Source organism: Peromyscus californicus, unplaced genomic scaffold (assembly GCF_007827085.1).
Source record: "Peromyscus californicus insignis strain IS unplaced genomic scaffold, ASM782708v3 Scaffold_16__1_contigs__length_79575227, whole genome shotgun sequence".
In the NCBI taxonomy this organism is placed as follows: domain Eukaryota; kingdom Metazoa; phylum Chordata; class Mammalia; order Rodentia; family Cricetidae; genus Peromyscus; species Peromyscus californicus.
Window position 1 is genome coordinate 18,478,242 of NW_026294458.1, and position 21,948 is coordinate 18,500,189.

The following is a 21,948-nucleotide window of genomic DNA, read 5'->3' on the forward strand; positions in this document are numbered from 1 at the left end:
CTATAGAACAACTTGAATACAAAATCTCATTTCACAGGCCTACAATTCCTGAGAGATTAGAGGCTTTCTGTGGCTTGTCTGTGGGCCATTTTGCTGTGTGTTCGCTGAACAGCTTTTAGCCTTCATATGAGAAGAAAGAGCCCTCACATCTGTGAAGCAACACATGTACCACCATGTGCATGTGGGCATATGTGGCCTGACTTGGGCATCTAGTGGTGATGCTGCATGCTCCACACTCTTTACCAGCAGTGAGCCAATTGGCTGAATCAATTAGCCAAGAAAGTTGGTATTAGATATCTTCCCCCTTCCCTGTTTTTTCCGTTAAGATGGCCCTGCTAAGAATAAGAACTGAGATACTGGAAGTCCCCAATGGTCATCCAAATTTTGTCGTCCTTTTTAAAAGATTTATTTTGTTTTTCATTATGTGCAAATGTGTGTGTGTGTTTGTGTTTGTGTTTTGTGTGTGTGTGTGTGTGTGTGTGTGTGTGTGTGTGTGAAAGAGAGAGAGAGAGAGAGAGAGAGAGAGAGAGAGAGAGAGAGAGAGAGAGAGAGAGAATGCAAGTACCTGCAAGGTCCAGATACCATGGAGACAGAACTACAGATAACTGTGAGCCTCCCAATGTGGGAGGAACTAAACTTGGGTTCTCTGCAAGAGTAGTATGGGCTGTTAGCTATTAAGTCAGTGTTTCTCAACCTGTGGGTCTCAACCCATTTTGAGATGAACAACCTTATCACACACAAGAGTGTGTGATATCAGATATCCTGCATATAAGATATTTACATTATGACTCATAATAGTAGAAAATTACAATTATGAAGTGGCAACAAAAATAATTGTATGGTTGGGGTCAGCACTACATGTGGAACTGTATTAAAGGGTCACAGCATTAGGAAGGTTGAGACCCACTGTGACATCATCTCTCCAACCCTTCTGTCTTCCTTTTATAGACTTTGAATGAGTGCTTCCATTTCCTGATGCTGCATGCGTGCCACACAGATGGTACATTATGTGTGCATGTGTGGAAGCACACACACACACACACACACACACACACACACACTTACACACACTTCTACTGTGGATCATGGCATAGTCAGTTTCTCTTTTATGGTGACTTTATGGGCCAGGGGAGACAGGGTATATAGATGAAGGGGTAACATGAACAGAGATGTGAATATGGACAGTTCCTTAGTTAGGGTTTTTAATTGCTGTGAAGAGACGCCATGATCATGGCAACTTTTATAAAGGAGAACATTTAATTGGGGTAGCTTGCGTACAGTTTCAGAGGCTCAGTCCATTATCATCATGGCAGGGAGCATGGTGGCATGTAGACGGGACGTGGTGCTGGAGGAATAGCTGAGAGTCCTGCATCTTGTAGGGAACAGGAAATTGACTGAGACACTGGGCGGTATCCTGAGCATAGGAAACCTTAAAGCCTCCACAGTGACACACTTCCTCCAGCAAGGCATACTCACGCCAACAAAGCCACACCTCCTAACGGTGCTACTCACTGAGATTATGGGGGCCAATGACATTCGAATTACCACACATGGTGTTGAACTGACATTTGACAAATAGCTTTGTTATTTGAGTAGTAAGAGCCTGGTCTGAGGAGTCATGGTTTGACTTGGATGGATCATTCCAGGCTTTGAAAATGGCCCATGCAGGCATCTCACTATCAGAACAGGAAGCATCCGTGGCATCTCCCTTCACCTCGAAAGTAGCCAATATCGAGTGTGTGCCTCATCTCATCAGGTAAGCTGCATCTCCCTCTCTACCTCATCACCATGGCTCATTGTGTGACTCTGGAAATAGAATTGGACACTAGCTTCAAGTCATAAAGGCCAGGGCAAGTGTGGGTCTAGTGCTGCCAGCCATTAACCATGGAATGATACCGGTTGCTTGAAAACACCAACAGGGCCATAAAAAGCTGACTTTCAATGAGTTTTAAGAAATAGATGGGTGTGTCAGGTAGACTGCTAAAAGCTCACTTTGGCATTTAAAATCTGATTGCATGTCTTCTCTTTCTTTTACTTTCCTATACTGGAAGCCTTCTCTGATGTTTTACCAGGAGTTGGGGGTGGATGAGAAAACAGGATGAGAATACATTATTAGATAGCTTTCCCCAATACTATTGTATAACTCTAAAATAAAAATTCAAAAACATCCAGGATGTTGTTGGAGAAGGGGAAGGGGGGACACGTGTTTGCTTTCCTTTACTGCACCCATTTCTGATCTCATTTCTACGTACATTTTAAGTATAATGAAGAAGAAAGCATCCTGTTTTATATTTTGTTCATATATCTTTCCCCTGCTGTTCCTGGAATACCTGGGGGTAACAGGGCATCTCCATGGCCAGTGGGCTGGAAGTCATCACTTCCAGCTTACACTGAAAGGTTCACCACCATGTTTCTTGGTGCCTCCGAGAACAAGGTGACTGGTAGGAGGTCATCAAGCCTGAAATACCCTGTCCTTCCTGCACATCAGCCAAGCAGCTGGGTCACATGTCCTTCGTCCCTGGGTATCTACACCTGTGTTCTTCTGTAACCTCGAGGACCACCACCCCCTGTTCCCCCAAAGCATGATTGTGACCCAATGTATTATGCATCTAGAATGTATTTAGAATGAAGTATGTTGGTTTAGAATACAAGTAATGATATAAAATTTGTTAGGGGCAGATGGCTTGTTGTTAAGACTTCAGGGTAGACTTTCTTCCTATATTTCATAGCCTCAGAAAATTAGATACAGTTCAGTATTTGGCTCTTTTAGCCTTATTTTATCCTTTGGTATTCTCCACACATGTTTATTCCTGAGAAAGAATTCCAGAGGGCGATGAGGTATAAGTCGTACATGAATAGATCTAGGTCCACAGGCCTCTTGTCGTTCTTTAGAGTGTGAGCCACGAGTTGTTATAGTTCAAGTCCTTGAGGAAAAAGCTGCTATCTGTTTTCAATTCTGAATCAAGCATTATATCTAACTCTAAGCTCAGTATAGCAGAACATTAGATGGATGGCTGCGGGATGTGCAGATAGATGTATGAGCTACTAAAATTCATAATCATTAAGAGTAGCAGCGATCCTGGAAGCTCATGAAGACAGCTTTTATCCTGCCCTCAGAACCATGATTCGTACTTTGTTTGAATCTGGCTGTCTTAATTTTCTTGAAATTATATACAACTGCAGGGGGAAAAAAAAGATGAAATCATAATGTTTATGTCAGGCTTGGGAAAACAATCCCAGCTTTGCATTCTTTTCTCAGCCTGTTTTCTCCTCCATCCTTTGTTGAAAACAAACGTTAGCTGTTCACAGCCTGGTGGGAAACATCTGCCTGAAGTACCCTGGCCCATCTCCCAACCTAACACTCATCTTGCCTGAGGCAAGTAGTTAGTAATTTGGCTTCCAGGTTTGCCGGTTTATGTTTCTGTAGAGTTATGACATCTTTGAGCTGAGCAGGTGCCCATGTCACTGGGGACTAGAAACAAAGCTAAACCCATGTGGCCTCATGTCTGCCCTGGCAAGAGGAAGCTGTAGAACCATCATGCTATGTTCTCACACTGTCCTCTGATCCACTACCATCCAAGAAACCTCAGCTAAAGGACATTTCCCCGCAAAGGATGAGTATGCAATTTTCCAAGCCAGAGTTTCTACAGTGGTCTTGATCTTTTGATCTCTTCTCCAGTTCAGAACATTACCTTGGTTACTTCCAGGAATATCACAGATGACAAAAGCATCAGAACTCAAATGTTAGAGTTGCATCCATACTTCATAAGAGTACTAATCTCTTAGCTTCATGTGTTGAGAGCCACTAAAATCACTCAATTTCAGGAGGCACATGCTGAGATAGAAGAAATTAGGTTCAAGTCAGTGCTTGACCTGGCAGATTATCATGATGCTGCGTTATGCTTAGAATATACACAATAATATTCTTACTTCACAGAACGGACAGAGCCTGACTCATTTCATATCCTTTTGCAATGACTTTTGGTGTAATGTTGGCACTTCATAAGACCTCAGTAAAGGTGGGTCAAGAATCCAAGGGGGAATTAAGGATTGAGTAAGAGAAGGAAGAAATGAATGAAGGTTTAAATAGGTCATGGGGTACAGTTCATTAGTTAATGCTTACCTGTGGTGGATAAGATGCTGGGTTTGATTCCCAAGCACTGCATAAACCAGTGGATGCCAGTAATCCGAGTATCCAGGAGGTAGAGGCAGAAACATCAGGAGTTCAACAAATAAAACAAGGGGCTCGGAGATACTGCTCAGGGGTCAGAACATGTGGTATGCAAGCTTAAGGACCTGAGTTCAAATCCCAAGCACTGACATAAAAAGCTTGGACCCTAATAGCTCCCCAGCTAGCCACTTAGCCAAACAACAAACTTCCAACTCAGTGAGAGACCCTGTCTCAAGCCACTGGGTGAAGAGTGATAGAAGACATGTGACATCCTATTCTGGCCTCCACATGCATGTATATGTGTGTATATACCTGTATATTAACATGCATGTAACACACACACACATAGTACAAGTAAAAATTCAAGAAAACATATAAAAAGAAAAGATTAAAATAATTTCCTGAGGATATAGCTCAGTGGTAGAGTGCTTGCCTGGCATGTGGAAGGACCTGGATTTGATTTCCAGCACCGTAAACATAAAATAAAAAAGTTGAAAGAATGAATATATGGCTAAGTGGGTATATATCAACAGGCTATTAAACATGAACTCCTTGCTCAGCCTTAAGTGGGTCACCCGTACTACCTCCTCTAATGGCTCACTCACATCACGGAAGGGGGGGCAGAAAGAATGTAAGAGATCAACAATAGGTCTATGTTATGAGTGGGAGATGGCTGTACCAGCTACAGTTGCCTGCACAGGGCATGCAAAAGACCTAACCAGTAAACATTCAGTCACAAACTCTCCTGGGCAATCTCCGTGAGGCTCTAATGTCAGTCAAGGGCTGTCTTCAGAGATGTAACCAGTGGAGAGTCACTCATGCCTCAGTGGTTAGCTTCGTACCCATGCTCATATGTGTGCCTCTGGTTAAACCTCTAATAGAATGGCTTAAAGCAACGCAGAAACAAAAATCATAACCAAAAGACACAAAAGTAGGATGGGGACGTTGTGCAAGGGGTAAGGGTCCTGGCAAGGGTGGGAAGGGGATATGGAAGGGTAGAGTAATGAGTTACCAAATGTATTGTATACATTATATATATATATATATATATATATATATATATATATATATATATACATACATACATATATATGTGAAATTGTCAAAGAATGAAAAAATTTTTAAATGAACTCCCTTTGAAATATAAAGACTGGGGGCTGTGTGGCCTATATAAGCAGATTTTGTGTTTGTTTGTTCTGAACAGGGAGGGCCGAGCAGCTCTGGTTTCATCTTTTGGTGTATTTAAATACTTGACCATGTATGGCATCATCCAGTTTATTGGAACATCACTTCTCTATTGGGTATGAATTAAAATCACTTCTTCTCAGTTCTAATTATATTTATAGCTTTGGGATGCGGATCCTACACCCTATTTAATGTTTATAAATACATGGAATTTCTCAGAAAAAGTGGCCTACAAACGTGAGAACTGGTGTGCTTCATGCAACCTGAGGCTAGAAGTGAGTAGCTCTGGATCTGTTGTCTGGAACATTAGTTTTCTCTGGATAACCTAAGTCTCTTGACCTCCACAATCCCCTGTCTCCTCCTTGGGGTATTAACAGAGTTTGAGAGCAGCCTAAATATAACTTGGCAGGAAATGGATCTGCCTCCAACTGTGGAATATTTTTGGTTAAAGACTCAAAAGAGATAAAAAGGAAGAGAAGTTTTTGAATTTGATTTTGAAGGATGGGAATGCTGAAAAATTTCTCACAGTGGGACTGTGCTCCTGAACCTACTCAGAATTTAATAGTGTTAGATGCATCGTCAGTGAAAGATTGGTGATTCCTTAAAACTACAAAGGACTCTAAAAATCAAATGGTGATAACTATTTAGAAGTTAGCTGCATAGAGGAGCTGTATATAGATTCAAAATAATCTTCATTATTTCAAGCATAGTTTGCTCTACAATAAAATGACCCAATGGACTCAAAGGACATTTGGGGAGTTCGGCTGTTTTATTGCTTCGGGAGGGTATTTAGGAGGTGAATGAGGAGACCAGGGCTAGGGTATCTTGTTGGCTACTGCTGGCAAGGACACACGTGGGAGGCTGAATGGCCAGCAGGTGGGGAGGGCTCAGGAAACCCCACTCAAGCCTTACCTCCATCCAAACTGCAAAGCTTTTGTTTTGCCCTTGGCAAGCTCCCACCTCTGAAAAGCTAGTGACCTATTTTCAAGGTCTCCACGGTTCTAGGATCGCTGTTCTTATTGAAAACTCTGAAGCTGCTGATGGACAGTTTTCCTTGTGATTCTGTTTCTATGTAATTTTCCCACTCAGAGGGGCAAGGGTAAGAGGAAGTAACCAGGGGCCAGGGAGGTAAGTCAGTCAGCAGAGTGCTGCCTGGGTTCAGACCCCAGCACCCACATTAAAATAATTGGGCTTGGTAACATATAACTTATACTTCCGGTGAGGGAAGGCAGGCCCAGGAAGATCCTGGGTACTCAATAGCCAGTTGAGTTTAGCCAACTGGTGAGCTCCAGGTCCAGTGAGTGACCATCTCAAAAAAGAAGAAAGAAAGAAAGAGAGAGAGAGAGAGAGAGAGAGAGAGAGAGAGAGAGAGAGAGAGAGGGAGAGAGGGAGGGAGGGAGGGAGGGAGGGAGGAAGAAGGAAAGAAGGAAGGAAGGAAGGAAGGAAGGAAGGAAAGAAAGAAAGAAAGGAAGGAAGGAAGAAAGGAAGAAAGAAAGAAAGAAAGAAAGAAAGAAAGAAAGAAAGAAAGAAAGAAAGAAGATAAGGTGGAGAGCCATAGAGGGAGACACCTGACCCTAACCTCCGACCTCTACACATGAGTACACAGGCACATACCCCTTCACATGCAAGTGCACACAGAATGTGTTCAGTACACACACACACACACACACACACACACACACACACACACACACACACGAACGAGTGCACACGCATATACACCCAGAGTGGAGGGTAGATAAAGAACAGTTGGGGACCAGGAGGCACAATGTACCTACGTTTTCATAAAACTGGGCACAGAGCTGAAGTGCCTGTGTTGGAGTTGAAATCAGTCCACTCAGCAGTTGTCCACTGTTGTTTGGAGTCTGGTGGGTGTGTCCTCTGAGTACCTCAACCTGGACGCTAGTACAGAGCCTTTAGAAAGGCCAGTGTCTGTTCACATGCAGACATTTGCAACACATCAGAGTCAGATTACAGTGTAGAATGCAGTCACTAGCTACAAAGCAGGTCCACAGGCCTGGCTGCTCAAGGTCCAGCAAGGACTTTCCTTAAAAATAATGGTTTGACTTTTTGGCCTTACGCATTCAGCTCCAAAATTGTGAACTGAAAAGCTAAATTCTTTGTGTACTCAGACCTCAGGAAGGAGAGACAGCAGACTAAAGTCTGCAGTGTGTTTACTTAGGGCAGTGGTTCTCAACCTGTAGGTTGCGACCTCTCTGTGAGTCCAGCCACCATTTCACAGGGGTCACCGAAGACCATTGGAAAACACAGATATTTACATTATGATGCCTAACAGTAGCAAAACTACAGTTATGAAGTAGCAATGAAATAATTTTATGGTTGGGGTCATCACAACATAAGGAACTATATTAAAGGGTCGCAGAATTAGGATAGTTGAGAACCACTGCTTTAGTAGGGAAAGGCCTTCTTCAGTTTGGGAACATGAGTGAACTCCAACTTCATTATGTTGTCACTCAATCCATACTCAAGAGTGGAGACCTACACCTGTTAAATGAATTGGAGCCTTGACTTTAAATTTTGTTTAAAATTCCATTAGAAACTTTCAGACTTTCACATCTTGTGCTGAGAATTCAGTTGTCCGGGCTGCGATGATGCCTGCCAGGGCTAACGTGCCTAGTAGGAGGCTGGCTGGGTTCTGATTATGCCTCTGGTGATAAAGAAATGAGTTAAATACTGAGAAAATAGTTACTGGGGTCATTTAGTCTAATGAGATACTGATGGTTTTTCAGTCCATACTTTCTTTTTGAAAAAAAGAGAGAAATAGCAGCTGCCTGCTGCGTGCTTTATAAAGAGTACTGTGAGGGGGAAATGCTACAAAACCGGGCATGATACTTACACTGGCTCTTTCTTTTTCCAGCAACTACAGATCTTTGGCAATTACCAGTATCTCTTGCAAGATGTGGCCATCACACTGATGGTCAGCTTAACAAGTAAGTTGGTATGTATGTAAGTTTGTTTGTGAAGTCCCCGAAACACACAAGTGAGAACATCATAAGAAAACAAGAATGACATAATGACTAAAACTGTCTATGAATTTATTTAAAGTACCATTAGGAGTGAGTGGACGCTTGGGGTCTCCAGAGCTGCCATAAAATAACCTGATGATAAATAGGTCTTTGCCTTAAGAACTTGTCGACGTATTCTTAGTTCTTTGTAGTTTTGTGTCCTGTCCATAGAAAAATGGGTACGAAATCAAGAAAGGACTTGTTTTTTTTAAACCCAAAGGTCACTTTCCATTATTCAACTCTGTTTCACATTGACAGAAAACTAGCTTTTTGCTAGGTCCTTGACTTGTGAGAACAAATGCTAATGTTTTACTCGGGTGCAGTTCTCTCGGAATCGAGGTGTGGCTCGCATCGGCTATTGCTCACTTCCTTCTTTAGAGATGACACTGATAAAGTACTTTTGATCAAGGAACGCGGGGCTTGGCGCTAACTCTTAATAAGCAAGAAAGGTGACTGTCTCAACAGAGAGCACGAAGAAGAATGGCGTTGTCACTTCCTCTTTGTTCAACAGTGAGGTGTTATGAAAAAACAACAGAAAAATATCAGGCGTCTCAGGATATTAATAACCTTGACAATTTTCTGTCGCATCTTAAAGTACAAAACTGATATTGAAGCCATCTATTATATCTACCCAATGATAAAATTTACCAGTCTCTATGATATAAGTAATATCAATTTTGATTATTAGGTTGAAGTGTCTATTCCAAGCCTATTTTATATTTTCTACTACATGTTATTAGCATTCATCTAACTGAATAATTTTGAATCAGTGATAGTGATTGTATGATGCAGGGTATTTTTAAGCAATTTGAATGATTTATTTATGAAGGATGCTGGAAAGGGAAGGAACCCCGGGAGATTCCAGAGCCTGTACCAGGAGGCAGTGCTATGGGCTGAAGGCCATGGCTGTCTTCGAGCATGCAAATATCTCCTGGGAACAAGACATGGCGTGTACAGATATAAATAACAAATGTAAATAACAAAACTGTGACAATATTGCCTTTTCCCAGTATAAACTTTACACTGGGACTAGGAAACATAAGGAGCCTTGATGAGGGTCATTTTATAGAGGTCACGTCCAATGGTCCTCAACTTTAAAGGAAGCAGATGAACATCCACAGTTCTCAGCCTGGCAGTCAAGACCCCACTTCCAATCTGGCCTAACTCAGCTTTCAGGTTATATCTTCTGCCACTTCCTCTCCATTACCCTATATTGCTCTCAAACTAAAAACTTTGCATCCCATGTTTATCTACTGTCTCTTATGAATGCTACTTCCTTCCACTGGAAATGTCCTTCTTTTAGGAAAAGACTCCTTTAAAAAATTCAATTATGCCAGGCAGTGGTGGCGCATGCCTTTAATCCCAGCACTCTAGAGGCAGAGGTAGGCAGATCTCTGAGGTTGAGTCCAGCCTTGTCTACAGAGCAAGTTCCAAGGCAGCCAGGGCTACACAGAGAAACTCTGTCTCAAAAAAGAAACCCACAAAAGCAAAAACAAACAAAAAATTAAATTATGTGTATGTGTTGTGGAGGTGCTGTGTATGTGAACACAGTACCCAAGGACTATAAGAGCAAGACCCACTCTTATCCACTGAGACATCTCTAGTCCCAAGAAATTTTGTAATCTTCCCCTTCTAAACCTGAGCCATCAGCCTATTTATGTCCCAGGTGTCTGTATGTGTCTAACACAGAGGAAGAAAAGGATGCTAGTGTGAGTGGCTGCTGAATGATGTTTTCCTGTTGGGTGGAGGTTTGCTGACCTGAATACTTGAGAACAATGAGTGACAGTGCCAATTGAGCATGAAGAAAGATGATGGCGACATCTCCACAGTATCCTTTCAAGAGATCCTTACTGGTCCTTCCACTGTGAACACATCCCCCTCTGTACCCATGAGCTGCATTTTGATTCCATGAAAAACTGTAGCAGTGGTTATGAAGGGTGCTTTAAGGAGAACTGAAAGGTCTATGAAGTCTTGTTTTCCTCTCAGGAGTGCCACACTTAATAAAAGAGAGTCATAGGAAGTATTCTAGGAAAGCCTGGATGATTTTGAGGGGACATTATGTTTTTGCTCACCTCTTCATAATAATAAAGACGAGAGAGAGGAGAGACATGAAGGGAAGCCATATATCAGTCATTTTGTAGGTAAAGTAGAAGCCATGGAACTTATTCAGGTGGGAAGTATCATAGCAAGAAGCTGCCCAATGAGGGCAGGCTACAGAGGTCTTTATGATATGTACTCCAGGAGATATTTGAAGGAAACATTCCTGAGGAGTCAGAAGGAGAGATTACCATTCACAGTAGTCCAGATGTGATTACCATTCACACCAGCCCAGATATGATTACCATTACAGCCCAGGTGTGATTACCATTCACACTAGCCCAGGTGTGATTACCATTCACACCAGCCCAGATGTGATTACCATTCACACCAGCCCAGATATGATTACCATTCCAGCCCAGGTGTGATTACCATTCACACCAGCTCAGGTGTGATTACTATTCACACCAGCTCAGGTGTGATTACTATTCAAACTAGTTCAAGTGTGATTGCCATTCACACCAGCCCAGGTGTGATTACCATTCACACCAGTCCACAGGGAAGCAGTAGAGAACCCACCAATGAATCCTGTACAGACGGCCTAAGTTTCGATAGCTGCTGATTTGAGAGCATCTGCCAGGAAGGAAACATCTGGGATTAAATAAGAGCTTTCCCCTGGCCGCCCCATTCTCTGAAGCAGGTGAAAAGTAGGTGACAAGCAGGTGATTACACCAGGGAACCACAGAGGCAGCCAAGCCCCCCTCTCCTACTGCTAGTTCCAAGCCACTGAGCCGCTCACATCGAAAGGTGAGATCATTTCAACAACTGACACTGACCAGGAAATGATGATCTACCTGGGCTGCGACTAAGCTTATGGGGACGGGAAAACAATGTCTGAAAGCAAAGGGGGGTGAACAAACAAAAGGAGCTGCTTCTCACTTTTAGCCTCACCGTCTTAGGCTTCCTCAGAGTTCAGCCCACTGATTGAATGTGCTGCCTGATTGTCAATTGTTGGATAAAGTGCTTACCATCCTAACAGGACAGCTTCTGACCTGTCACCCTTCTGAGAAACTCTTCTAGAGGTAGCTATGGCCCTGGATAGAGTCATCTCCATCTCCAGCTGAGCCAGTGCTCGGAGGAGACACTGAGTTCCACAGGGCAAACAACAGACGAGAGTCGGCAGGGTTGTACCACGGAAAGGGGTGTGGTAGCCCCACTTCTATGTCAGTCAACTCCATAACCGATACCATGCAGGCGAGTGTGGGAAAGCCCAGAATAACTCCATTCAATTCTGAAGCAAGATTAGAACTGTTGCCCGTGGTTTTGGGTTTCTGAAGAAACCAACCTTGTTCAACCCATTTTGATTCTTCCCAAGTGCTCACCAAGATGGCGAATCTTCCCAAAAGATGGAAGAGAAGGGTTCATTGTGAGATCATTCAGCATATTGTGAGTGTGCTGTTCCCTGTACTGTGATGGGCCCTCCATAAGCATCATTTTAGCTGAAGTGCAGGACCTGACAATGGCATTCCACTCAAGGAAATTACTGTTTCTTAAATAACTTAAAGATCACAGAGATTGGGACATGTGCAGCTAATAATATAAGACATGATATATTTTTTTTAAAAAGTAAAAAAGAAAAAAATGATACCAGGAGGGAAGTCAGTTAAGAAAATGCACACCGTGAAGTCCAACTTGACCCTAATCTGGGTGGGAGTTTGTGCTAGCGACATGTTTGCCGTCTTCAACAAGATCCATTCAGACTACATCAAGAAAATACAGGAAGGAGATGATCAAAAATATATTTCTTGCACACTGAAGGGTCAAACATGAGATTTCTTTGTTCTCAAGCAGCCAGCCCCTCTCTCTTCTTGAGTCCAGCTCTTACACTTTTAATCTGTTGGTCTCAGCTCACCTGTGGCAAATGTCCCAAGAGGTGATGCCACAGCTGAAGTACCATCATTTATGCCTGTTCGCTTGTCTCCCCATAGCTAATGATATCAAACTTTCACTGGCCCTTCAGCAAGTCTTTTAAATAGAAAACATATTGATGTAACACAGCTTTAAGACAGTCCAGCCAGCTCCATTAAGACTAAATATTGCAGTAGATAGGAGGAGGCCACTTGGAGACAATTAGGTGTGAGCAGGCATCCCTCCATTACACACATGCATCTTTTACATAAACCTCACCAAATGGCAGTAACCTTTTCTGCCTGTGATCCTTTGGAGACTCTCATGGAAGATATGCATCCAGGGAATCTCATGAGGCACACTCAGAGCTTTGCTTATAGATTTGGTGAATTTATGGCCACCTTGAAATTTGGCTTCCATGATTTATAATTTCTAATTTAAGTGCATCAAATTATTTTAAACAATTAAAGACTATAATTTGAAATGGCAATTACTCCCCTGTAGCAGGCCCAGTGTGAGGTTTAGTGAGAGATAAAAAGTGGAACAAGGCAGGGTTTCTTTCTCAGAGAGTTCACAGTCTGCAGGGTTGCATGTGTGAACAATATGGTTTAATGTACGACATCCTGCAGGAGGCCATCAATATAAATGATACACTGTGAGAACTGAGAAAAGGGGTGATTAATTTTAGATAAAATATAGCATCTCATAAGTTTGTATTCTTCTGCATGCAATCTAATAACAAATGTCATCATCTTCATTTTAAGAAAATCTGGATAATTGGAATTTTCCTGCCTGGTTATAAACAATACTGCTCTCCAAGCTGGTTCAGGAGTCCCACTGTGTCCTTTTAAACTTGGGAAATCTCTATTGCAAAAGCTGCAGACAGAGACCACAGGCTTTAGGATCAGACCCCCCCTTTGTTCATATCATTGCTGTGCTACTCACTGTGTCCTTAAAAAAGAGAGTCTACTTCAACATGTTTATTCATCTGCAAAACTTACCTGTTTTGCATTGGTTTTTAAGGAAAGAAAGATAGTACTTATAAAAATACTCAGCACCATCTATGGAGTTTAATGGATTCCCAAACCAGTAATCATTTTCTTCTAATAACCAGCAATATAGATTTCTTGATAGAAATATTAGGAGTCTCTGATATAGAAAAAGTTAAAATACCCAGTGTAAAAATATCAACCAGCTAGTTCCACAATATCACTGCATCACAACTCACCCCAAATTCAGTGACTTATGTCACCAAGCAATTACTCTCCCAGTGTATGGGTCTAGATGTTGACTGTCATTCAGCAGATCTAGATTTCTCAGCTGTGCCACTATGCTTTACACTGTAAATAGTTTATTTCCATCAAGTTGAGCTTAGGTCAACTCCAACTTTCTCATTCTAGGGCCACAGTGAAGGGCTAGACGGTATATTCAGCAGAGTCTGACATGGTGAGCCATGCAAGATTGTTTGAAACTGTTGCTAACATCGCCATGATCAAAATCATGCCAGTGAGCCCCAAATAAATGCCATCTCTGTCAAACCAATTCCCCAATCTCCCATGGTTCTTGTGTTGAAGAGGGACAAAAACTGTAACGAGCATGTGTGGGAGAGTGTATCAGTGGGGTAGGGTGACATCTCCCAGAGCTGTGGTGGCACCTGTGCCGAGTGCCCACAACCTCCTCATGAACTTCATAGCTGCATCTTGGATGATGACATGTAGAAGGCCTTCTAAACTCTACAGCCTCTGCCTCCTGTGACTTAGATGCAAGTTCACTGCAGTTCTTCATCACTGGCCACCTTCCACATGGTATATGCACTTGTATGATCATCCACATTGTATGACCACAGTCCACTTCTTAGTGCGCTCCAATAGTGACTTCTGACACCAACTACACAAGTAGACCAAATATCACAGGTTGAGGACACAGCCACAAAAATGGCTTCACTTCAGACACCAGGGACAACTTTTGGTATTCTTAAACCAACTGTGTTTTGACTAGCTATCTACAAGTTAGAGGCTCCTCTACCCTCCATCCTATATTCAACAATTCACTGATTCACAGAATCCACACAAGTGTAGTATTATCATGGTTTTATTTATAGAAAAATGATACAAGTTAGAATTAGTCAAGGGGAGAGACATGTGGGACACACTCTTGGAAGGATCCTAAAGGTTACTTCTGCTGTCCTTCCATTGTGAAATCAGGATGCTTTACCCTTCTGGCACACACATGTGTGATAATGTACAGAATACTGCCAACCAGAGCTCAACTAAGTTTCCAGGTCCAGGGTTTGTACTGAGGTTTCATTATCTAAACACAACTGATTGAATCATTTGCCATGAGGCTGAACTCAATCTCCAGCTCTTCCCCTCTTCCACATCAGGCAGATATGTAGCCTGAAGACTCAGTTTTACAGATGGTCTATAGGGTTGTGGCCAGTTTTGCTACACCACCCCCCAACCCCCTCTCCACTTCTGGGTTAGGCAGATATATAGGCTGAAGCTCCAGTTTTCCTGGTGGTCTATAAGGTGGTGGCCAGCTGCATTTCTACATGACATTGTTAGCACCAGTTCTCTTCAAAACCACAGTCATCTTTTAAAAGCTGCTTTCAGACTTATTGTGTGTGTGTATGAGTGTTTGTCTGTCTGTGTGTATATACACCACATGTGTACCTAGAACCCACAGAGGCCTGAAGAGAAGAAGACCCCCTGGAACCTGGAGTTATAGACAGTTGAGAACCACTCTGGGAACTGAACCCAGGTCCTCTGCAAGAACAACAGGCCTTCTTTAACTACTGAGCTATCTCCCCAGACCCTAGCATCAGTCATCTTAGCATAAACTGTCAGGGCCCATTGTGAAAAAGAAAGATGTTTCTCTCACCTAGCAACTGCCAAGGACTCAGAGGATGTATCTTAGAAACTAGGGACAAAAGCCTATCCTATTCTTTTTAAAAACAACCTTTTAAATTCATTCTTTGACAGTTTCAAGCAATGTCTTTTTATTACATTTCCTCCCTACCCGACCCCTTCCAGCCCCATCCTCCACCTCCTAAGCTCATATCCTCTTTGAAAAGAAACCGTCATGTCCAGTTTGTGCTGCCCACATACTCATGGGTGTGGGGCCGCCCACTGGAGCATGGCCAACCTGCCATGGGTCACACCCTTAAAGAGAACTGACTCTTCATCAGAAGCCATAACAAACTGTCAGTAACTCCTTGACTAGGGATGTGAGCTCATGGCTTCTCTCTCTCCATGCTACGATGTTGTCTTGCTTGATCTTATGTCATTATATATTATTTATATAGCAGAGCTGCTATAAATTCATGGATACAGCGGTCCATGTCCAAATGACATTGTTTCAGTCTGGTCCTCCCAGACATCTGGTTCTTAGAATCTTTCAACCACCCTCTGCGGTGATAGTCCCTGAACCCTGTGGGTGGCAGAATATAGATGTCCCGTTTGTGGTTGAACATGCCACTTATTCTCTGCCCTTTGATCAGTTGTGAGTTTCTGTGCTAACTGTCATCCACTGCACAAATTTCTCTGATGAGGACTGGCGGAAAGGGAAGGTGTAAGTTGGATGGGAAGTTAGGTCAGAGGTTATGGGTAGGAGAAGGGATAATTAGCACTAAAGATATTTGAAAAAGTCATATGCAAGCCCACTATTTTATAAGCTTCATATATATTTATAAAATGTATATTTACATATTCATACAGAAGTATTAGAGTTACCTTACATAAGAGATAGTATTCCTAGAAGTCATAGGTTGCCAAATGAAAAGCACAGTGTTAGGTATGGGATACTTCTCAGTTTGTTCATTATGAGTATCCAAGAGACACCCTCCAAAACAATATAAGCTATTGACATTGCTCTGGTTTCCCACCACAACTTGATGGTAAGACCCTGTTGCTGAAGACATAACACATTTTGATCATAGGACATAGGAAAGTCAAACTGATACAGACAAAGAAGCTTCCTCCTTGCTAGACAGCTTTCCTAGTGGTAGAAAGTGCCATGCAGGCTGCTGAGAGAAAAGCCATCAGCAGATGGCTGTGAACATTGTGAACTACAATAATGACCGGAACTGCAAGATTCCTCCATGAGTGCAGTAGGGGCACACATGTTTTAGAGGTAACCATCCACTTTCTGCTTGTAACTAAGGACCAATCCACGGGAAGAAATATAGTGTGCCTGATACTATAAATATGGCTAAGAACTCATGGTTGAGGAACTCACAGGCCTCAGGATAAACTTACTACCTGTATTTTGCTAAATGGATATAGGATCAAACTGTACTCTAAATTAGTATCTTTGTGCCCATCATATTCTTTGGTAATAAAATTACCAGTCTCTGTGTATCCACTGGACTTAAAACTTGGAAGGCAGAGTAAAGTGACCCTGCATATGCCACAACCTCTAACATTCTCCTCGGAAAACACATTGAAATGTAACAGTAATGCCTCCTGTAGTTATAGAGCTTTAGAATAAATTAGTTGGAAGGGCCTTTGAGAAGCACTTGAACATTATGTCATACTCTTACTTTACATGAAGTACCAGAGAGCTTTCATTACTATCCCAGATCACATAGTGAACAGAAATCTACTTTAGAGTTTTATTATCCCAAAGTTTGCATCAATTCTCTCCCACCCCATCTCTACATGCATGACCATAAGCTGAAGTACATGTGCTCTGATTTCTTAAAATTAGAAAGAAACAAGCTGAGAAAGGGGATGAGATGAATAATTGGAAGGCAAGGATTAAAGCATCAATTACGTAAACCTTTAAATAAGATGTTCTGAATGGTTAGCCCTCCATGCCTCTTTCCTTCTCTGTCCTGAAAGGCAGAGCACATGCCATGCTCATTGGTTTGTTAGAGCATGAAGCATCTACAACGGATGTCGTCATATTTTTTTAAAAAAAACTTGTTCTTTTTTTTGCATTTCTAATCACTTTAAATGACAAACCCCAGATTTGAAAAGTCAATATATTTTAAAACCATTATCCAAAAACAAAATTTTTATGAGCCCACCTCCTCTACCAGACCAAATGGAATGTGCAGTAGCAATTCCCCCTGACCTGTGTATACAGAAAAGAAACAAGCACAGCTTAAGATCTATCACAGTGCCTGGCACATTGAAGTACTTGGATACTATTGGTTCAACAGCAGAGTGTATGCTTTCTTTTAATTACCATACAGAGATGAGTTAAGATGGGTGACTACTTAAACCCTCATTCCGAATATACACCTTCCTCCTTCATGAGAGATGCTGGTACTGCTCATTTCGTTTTATCTATCATCCCTGCTGGATCCATAGAAAAAATATGGGCACTGTGCGGTATGATAAATATATCAATTACAGGACCTTTCAGCCCATTACGCTTTAGTTCTGAAAGTAAAACCAAAGCACAGAGGAGACCAAGATTAGTAGAAATGGATACGCAACGACATAATGGCTGGTGTAGGTGTAAACCTTCGACTGGTGTTTTCTCAAGCTGAATCTTACTCAGAGTCTCAAGATGTTACGCATCTCGTCTTTGATCCTCAACAACAAAATTGTAAAGGGAAAACGTGTGCCTCTCTTTCAGTGAGCATAAATCACGCCTACCCGAAGCTGGCTCCATACAGACCAGCAGGACAACTGCTTTCTCCTCAGCTGCTACTCTCAGTCTTCCTGAATTCCTGTTTCACCTGCATTGTACTGGTGTCTGCCTTTCTCTCCGTGAAGCAGCAGCCCTGGTACTGTGAGGTCTATCGGTACAGGTGAGTTCATTCCCTTCGGTTTCTGTTCTGAAATTGATATAAGCAGTGCACAGTGACATCATCTAACCCAGTGTCAACACAGACTCTAAAATAATACTTGCATACTGCAAATCATAAATGATAGAACAGAATGCATTTAACGGGTAGCATGCTGGGTGAGCATGTGGAGTGGGCAGGGAAAGGTCCGTCACCACGGTTGCTGATGAGATGCTCTAACGAATAGTTGACTGAATGTATCCATTCCTTGGGGTGTGGATTTCATGTAGAACGAGGGTTGGTAAACACTCCCTGCACGGAGGCAGGGAAGAACATCTCAGGTTTTCTGAGGAGGATGGTTTTGTTGCAACTGGTTAATGATGCTATCATCGTACAGGAGCAGCCATAGGCAATATGTAAACTCAAGCTTTCTTTTTCCTGAAGAAGTATTATTCGCCTTTTGAACTCAAGCATGTACCATGAACCTAATGGCATCGGATCCCCAGAGCACAGACACATGAATGGAGAACCAGCAAGTGGTATTTAAGGTCTTCATTCAGACCCCAAAGTCAGCAGTTCAAGTGTGACTTAGAATATACAGTCCTGTGTAGTTTCAGAACCAGAAGTTCCCCCAGTTTGGAGCAAATACACACAGAGAAATACGACCGTGGTTGGAAATAGGAGGAAGCAGGGTGGAGCCATAGAGGCATGGCCAGGAAATCAAGATGGCCCTGGTTCTATACTTGCACCTCACTAGCCCTCACCTTCCTCATCAGCAACATAATTGGACAGAATTAAATACTTTTTGGTGTTAAGCTCTGAAATCCAGGGCATCTACCTATCAACCCACCCATCTCAAGAATGCTGGCTCTTTGCAAACAGTATTTAGCAAACTACTATATACAAAGCACATTTATTGATCTTAAGATCCCAAGATATTAAGAATTAAATCTGGCTGGGCATGGTGATGCTTACCTATATTCCCAGCACTTAGAAGTCTGAGGCAGGAAGATCATGAGGTCAACACCAACTTCGGCTATGTAGCACGACATTTTCTCATTCTGTTAGGGTTTCTGTTGTTGTGATATACTACTATGACCAAAAGAAACTTGGGAAGGAGAGGGCTTATTTTCTGCTTATACCTTTAAGATCACACTCTATTGCTGAGAGAAGTCAGGGCAGGAACTGGCAGAATCTGGCAAAACCTGGAGGCAGGAACTGAAGCAGAAACTATGGAAGGATGCTGCTTACTGGCTGGCTCTTCATGGCTGGCTCAGCCTGCTTTCTTATACCACCCAGGACCATCTGCCCAGGGATGGCACCACCACAATGAGCTGGGCCCTCCCACAACAATTACCAATCAAGAAAAAGCACTACAGGCTTGTCTACAGGTCAACTCGATAGAAGAATGTTCTCAATTGAAGTTCCCTCTTTCCAAATGACTGTAGCTTGTGTCAGGTTGACATCAAACTAACCAGCCACTATTTCAAAGGAGGAGGAGGAGGAAGAGGAGGAGGAGGAGGAGGAGGAGGAGGAGGAGGAGGAGGAGGAAGAGGAGGAGAAGAAGTCTCCTTGCATTTGTTACATTTGAGTTCATGTTTGGAAAATAAGTTATAAGCAGTTGAAAAGTAATTTAAAAGTTTCAAGCTAAACAAGAAAGCAAATTAAAACCATTTTTTGGGTTTCATTATTGTAATAAAGGAGAGCATTGCAAATAAGTCAATCAGAGCTGACAAAGCCTGGATCTTAAAGACATATTTTGCTGAATAAATATTGTATGATCCCACTATGCTAGATGCCAAAAAATGTTGTAAATTAACTAATATAAAAACACAAAAGCAACTCATAATACATGGATGAAAATTAAAAAATCTTAACCAAATAATTTCAAAATACTGAGCTAAATGCAGCAAGAAGGAAGAACAGAGGAGAGGAACTAGAACTGATTCTCATCCAAAGTGAGTTAGATATAATGAGGGTTGAAGAATAAATAATACTGCAATTAATGGGAACTGCACATCCAACTCAAAAAAAATGTGTAGTATTTCAGGAAGAGCAGATACTGTGTTAGGACAATAAGGGGTCTTGGTAGGGAGCTTGCAAAAGGTAAGACCAGAAAGCTAGGTTGGGGGCAGAATGTGCAGGTCTTCTAAATCAGGCTGAGAAGTCTGAGCTTACCTTGTCAGTTTGCTAGAGCTGGAGATACCTCACAATCGGAAGGGCTATGCTGGGTCTTTTACTATGATCCCTTAGCTACTGAGGAGAGTGTGGAGTAGGGCCACACCTCAGGATGCAAGTCAGGAGGCTTACATCAATAAATGAAAGAGAATACACACTCACACACATAATACACACACACACACACACACACACACACACACACACACATACACACACACACACAAATATACACAATACATACATATACATATATATGCATATTCTCATACATACATATCCACAAACATAAACACATACACATGCATTTACTATTTGATTTGACAGGAATTACATAGAACAATTTCTATGGATAGTTGACAGATTATCTTCTCTATCTGGGGGACAGACAGGATGATCTTGATTTCTTTTGAATTTTATTTCTGCTTTGTCATTGTAAGACGTGAACAAGCTATGTCTTGTCAGCCACCAGCAGGAGCAGGTTAAAAAGCTGAAGTCACCTGGTAATCTAATATTAAATTACTTTGTCAACTAATGGATTCTTAAAAAGTATAGAACTATTTCATAAATCCTGACAATTCTTTCATAGTGAATGCTTTCTGACCAACCAAAGTAACTTCTCAACCAATATGAGTTTGGAGCGAAACTGGACTGGAAACGCGACTCTGGTTCCTGCTTCCGTTCTAAGTTTTGAGAGCACTACCATGTGGCCCATCGTCACCTTCAACTGCATCTCTGCCGCATTCATTTTTTCTAAGGGAAAGCCATTTCGGGAACCCATCTACACAAACTGTAAGTGGTTCCATTCTGAGTCTTTTTCTGTTCCCGCTTCCTTCCCCGAGTCATAGTTTACCAGCAAATGGGATGTTGCCTCTCTCTGGCATGATAACGGAATAAAACGGCCTTAGACAGGAGAGCCTGAGGGCAGTAACCTGCTCATTTGAGGATGCACAGTCATTATTCAATGGTCAAATGAGTCATCTACAATCGTTTGATACACAAGCTTAGATGTCAAGAGATTCTGTAGAAGGCCTTTAAGAAACTCGCAAAACCTCTTAGTAGCTTCATAAAGCCAGAGTGGTTGCATTAAGTCTCTTATGCCCCCGTTTCTCTCATGTGTAGAATGGAAATGTTATATGACCTTCAGTCTTATGGTGAGAATTAAAACAAAGCATTTTATGTAAAAAGTCTAGTGCAACACATAAGAATGTCCCCACATTTATAGCATATGCTTTTAAAAAAAGCCTTACTTCTTCAATACATTTCTCTAAGCAGAATAAAGGCAAGTCCAAAACAAAACCCCCAAGGTGTTTGGAGCTACACTCACAACCTCTAGGCAGGAAAGCAAACAAGCTGGAGTATGTCCTTCCACACTTTTGGACGTGGAAGCAGACACTGTTAGTAATTATGCCAGCTCAAGCAGAACCTTAAGAAATCCAGATGCGTGGGCGTCTTGTCTACCACACAGCTGGCTTTGCCATGTGAACATTGTAAAAAACTCCATGTCAAAGCATACTCATGCCGCATGCGAAAGTGGCTAAATTGCTAGAACCCTTGCCTCGCATGCCCCAAACCCTGAGTTTAATCCCCAGTACACATGAACCAGGAGTGGTGTCACATGACTACAATCTTAGCATTTAGGAGGCAGAGGAAAGAGGGTGGGAATTCAAGGTCATTCCGGGCTATGTGGTGAATTTGAAGCAGCT

The 21,948-nt window shown here is 42.1% G+C and overlaps 1 protein-coding gene across 2 annotated transcripts in view; it reads left to right on the forward strand.

Moving 5' to 3' along the window:
• Atp13a5 (ATPase 13A5) overlaps nucleotides 1-21,948 on the forward strand; it is a 127,590-nt gene that overhangs the window by 91,606 nt on the left and 14,036 nt on the right. For both annotated transcript variants that reach the window (XM_052740600.1, XM_052740601.1), the window contains exons 23-27: nucleotides 1,647-1,756; nucleotides 5,376-5,472; nucleotides 8,235-8,307; nucleotides 17,914-18,088; nucleotides 20,832-21,034. In XM_052740600.1, the coding sequence (XP_052596560.1) occupies nucleotides 1,647-1,756; nucleotides 5,376-5,472; nucleotides 8,235-8,307; nucleotides 17,914-18,088; nucleotides 20,832-21,034 (658 nt within the window). The remainder of the gene's footprint in view (nucleotides 1-1,646; nucleotides 1,757-5,375; nucleotides 5,473-8,234; nucleotides 8,308-17,913; nucleotides 18,089-20,831; nucleotides 21,035-21,948) is intronic.